The sequence below is a fragment of the Cariama cristata genome, unplaced genomic scaffold (genome assembly GCF_000690535.1).
Source record: "Cariama cristata isolate BGI_N322 unplaced genomic scaffold, ASM69053v1 scaffold6050, whole genome shotgun sequence".
Taxonomy (NCBI): Eukaryota; Metazoa; Chordata; class Aves; order Cariamiformes; family Cariamidae; genus Cariama; species Cariama cristata.
This window is the reverse complement of record NW_009592845.1, coordinates 1-3,706: the sequence shown is the minus strand read 5'-3', so window position 1 is coordinate 3,706 and position 3,706 is coordinate 1. Positions and strand designations below refer to the sequence as shown.

General features: G+C 36.7%; 1 protein-coding gene across 1 annotated transcript in view; it reads right to left on the bottom strand.

Annotated features, from left to right (window-relative positions):
• Positions 1–2,763, bottom strand: part of CCDC66 (coiled-coil domain containing 66) — an 18,789-nt gene extending 16,026 nt beyond the window's left edge. Inside the window, exons 1-2 of the mRNA XM_009697890.1 lie at positions 2,704–2,763; positions 367–389 (exon numbers count right to left, since the gene is read on the bottom strand). Of these exons, the coding sequence (XP_009696192.1) occupies positions 367–372 (6 nt within the window). The 5' untranslated portion in view covers positions 373–389; positions 2,704–2,763. The remainder of the gene's footprint in view (positions 1–366; positions 390–2,703) is intronic.
• Between the last annotated feature and the right edge of the window lie 943 nt (positions 2,764–3,706).

Here is a 3,706-nt window from a genome sequence, read left to right as displayed (position 1 = left end):
ACTAAACTGGAACTTAAACACATTTCAGATCTCTATTTTACCAGAATCCCTTTAAAGTCTCTGAAAGTTCTGATTTAGATGACTCCCTGTGCTGCTGTAACTTCTTGGCAAAGTAAACTAAAGCATTTTGCAAAGGTAAAAGTAGTCGTAGAACTTTTAATTAATCCTTTTTAACAGATATTATGAACCTGAGAAATCACAGAATATCTCAAGTTGGAAGGGACCCACAAGTACATATTTATCTTTCATAAATATCATTGATTACAAGTATTTATAGACAGTTCAAATGTGTTCTCAAATTTTTGTGTTAACAAATTAATTAGCTAATTTGTGTGGTCTAACCAAAAAAGTCATTTTTCCACTTACCTTCATTGCAGGCTTAGATTTATCTTTCAGGGAAACAAACACAAACATGAGAGGTATTATTAACAACTTCCTCCTAAAAAACAATCTTGAGAAATTAGTAAAGTGTTATATTTGTCTGATTTTTGTAGGGCAGGGGGAAAGTACTTTCCCCATAACATCTTCCCAAATTATTTTATTTTACTTTTTTTTTTCGTTTCAGTATACACACTTCAAAAGTATGTTGGGAAAAAAATTAGATACATTCCAGTAACTATTTCCAGTTTTATATAGATCTAATAAAATTATTGTGCCAGTCTGATCCTCCCCTGCAATTCATTCTGTTTCTCAGAGAGCCCTGTGGTAATGGCTTATTTTTAATTGATTGTTTATTCTGATTTTTCAGTTTGCTTTCTGTGTCACATCCTTCCAGGATAGTCCCTGCATCCAACCCCATCTTACTACATCTGTCTGTTATCTGTCTCCATTGCCGATACCCTAAAGCAATAATACTTGCATAATCACACTATCCGTTATTGTTCCCCTTACCTATGCCCTGAAATACTCTTCAGTCTTTTAACCCAAATTCTAGAGAATGCATAGAGGTGTAGTCATCTCAAAAATAATATTAAGTACTATGTTTAACATAATACTTTATTAATAAAGATTATTATAATATAAGGAATTGGTACTCAACAGAAGAAATCTTGCACATACGGCTAATGGAAAAGGGGAAGGATATAGTGGGGATGATACTTTACTGGAACAGATCTGTTGGAAACAAGGCTTCTTCAGTTGCACTATGCAATTATTGCTCTGGCAGTAGTTGTTGCACATTTTGCACTGGTAGCACCTGTATGTTTTTGTTTTGCATTACCAATTAAAGGCACTGGACAATACTAACCATTCTTAAAGTCTCCAAAACCACACTATTAATAGTTTCCAACCTAGATGAACATTTTAAAACTCAGGGGAATATGCCGAATTGTTGTCCTGCAGAGACAGGTGTTAAATCCTGAACCATCTTCATAATGTTTCCGTAGAAAAGGCGTGTTTATCACTGGGTTCTCAAGCATTCAGCCCTCATCTGAGTAGGTAAAAGTCACTTTTTGACTTCTTTCTGGCTATTCAGAAATTAAATAAAGTGGGATTCTACGTGCTATGCAAACCCAACTTCTCTGTGGAAAGGAGAAACATAAATAGGGTCTTTGCTATCGCAGTGGGGAAATACATAATATGGAACTCCAAAGTGCTGCTTATGGGTTATTTTCTTTGTTTTTTTTTTCTGTGTAAGAGAGAAGTAACTATCTCAAGTAGCAGCTTAAGCTACTACAGAATAATCCTACTTTAGCCCCTAAGACTATGACCAGTATTTGACAGTGCAGAGACCTGAAATTCAGAAGTAATACAATTTGATGCCATTTTTGACACAATTCAATTCAAGGAAGTGCTGTTTTTATCAGTTGTATAAACATGTTAATTCCTGGAGAAGACTGCATGATCAAGGCTAGTTCAAAGGTAACGCTTCCTCTTGGAGCACTCTGGAACGTACACTGGCCCTATCCAGCCCATGATGCTAACTATGGTCATGCTGTTTCAGAGGTGTTGCAAGGTTTTGTTTCCAGTAGACTGGTATTCCTTACTGACTCAAAATAACCCATAATGCTTCAATAGACAGCTGTCTGGTAAATGCAGAAAATGACATATAATTTAGAGGGCATTAAATGGAGAATTTCTGTGTCCTGACTGCTACGTAGAACAGTTAGGGAAAGTGGATTTGTGCTTGTATAGAAACATAAGTCTGAAAAAAATCACAAAAATAGAATTTATTAACGCTTAATTATGAACATATACTGGAAAAGTCTATCTCAGATGCTAGTAATGAGATCTGGCCTAAATAAACTGCTTATTGAAAATTATAAAAGTCAACTGCCAAATACTAAAGCTGCTTTAAAGTCAGAAATGTGACTGTAATGATGTAATTCTGTGTAAATGAAGCAGAGAGTTATTAGGCCTCTTTTTCCTTGATAAGTAAAGTGCTATAAAGTTACAGAAATTATCAAGTTATGCCAGTCAATATATAATAGTACTTAACTTTTTTTTTATGAATGGAGAGACAACCTGTAAAGAGTCAAGACTGTTTGCCAGCTGTTCACCAGTGGACAGACTATTCAGAAGTTCATTATCAACCTACTGTTCAGTATCAAACTGGTAAGTAAGCAGACTTGTAAATAACAAGGCACAAATATTCTTACTAATCTGAAAAACATTTCAATAAAGTTGTGCTTCATATTGCTTGGACCTTAGATTTAACTTCAAGAACCTTTAAAGATTACTTGAGATAAATGATTTAAAAAATACCAGAATAAGCTAAAATTAGTCTAGGCTTTCCATCCAGCACTTCAGTTTCAAGCTTCAGTCCATCGCTGCAAAATGAGAGAGAGAAAGAGAGGGGAATCTGAAATATTAAGTAATCTGATAATGGTAAGATTTTTACACTAATAGCAAGGACAATTGTACTTAATTATAACACTGTATTTACTGTTGATCCAGATGGTCTTTCATACCCCAAACTTTCTATTACTTAATACAAAGAAATTAACTGGTCTTGAAGAGGGTATATTTTTATTATTGATACTGGGAAATTTGGATTTGCATGTTACAAAGTAAATCCTCACACTGAAGATGCCACTCTATATTGTTATACATAGCAATATGCCTGCCTTAAGAATTTAATAATCCAATAATGTAAACTGTGCGCTACAAAAAATGCTAAACAAGTCTCCCTGAATGCCAGCGCTGATCACAAAGAAGGGCTGTATTCTGAAAACAATCTTTAATTGTGCTTCCATGCAAAACAGTCCACATTTTAAAGTGGAACAAATGTTATTATAAGGGTTTAAAAAAAGAAAACAAATTGGCAGCATTTAGGTGTATGAGTGTAAAGTACCCAAACGCTTTTCTTTCTCCCATACAATAATTTGAGAAAATCCAGTATGAAGATTACTGTTCAAAATAATGCTTATCTTCAAGTTTTCATTTAAAAAAATAATAATCTAACACATCTAAAGCTAGCGCGCAACTTTCTAATTAACACAGCAGCACAAGTGTCTGAAGCTGTAACTCTAGACGTTCAAACAGCACCCGGCAGCTAAGCGGAGCCTACCACCCCTTCTCCTCGGCAGACGCTTTGTGTGGGCAGGAGGCAGCGGGGCAGGGTGCGGTGAACGGGGGCGGTGGGGCTGCGGGAGGGGTTCGGGTTCTGGCGCGGGCACAGGGGCGCCGTTCCCCGCCCCGCTCCTTGCAGGCGCGCTGGGGGGCTTCCCTGGCTTGAGGGAACGCGACCGCCTGGGTCCGAAAGCCG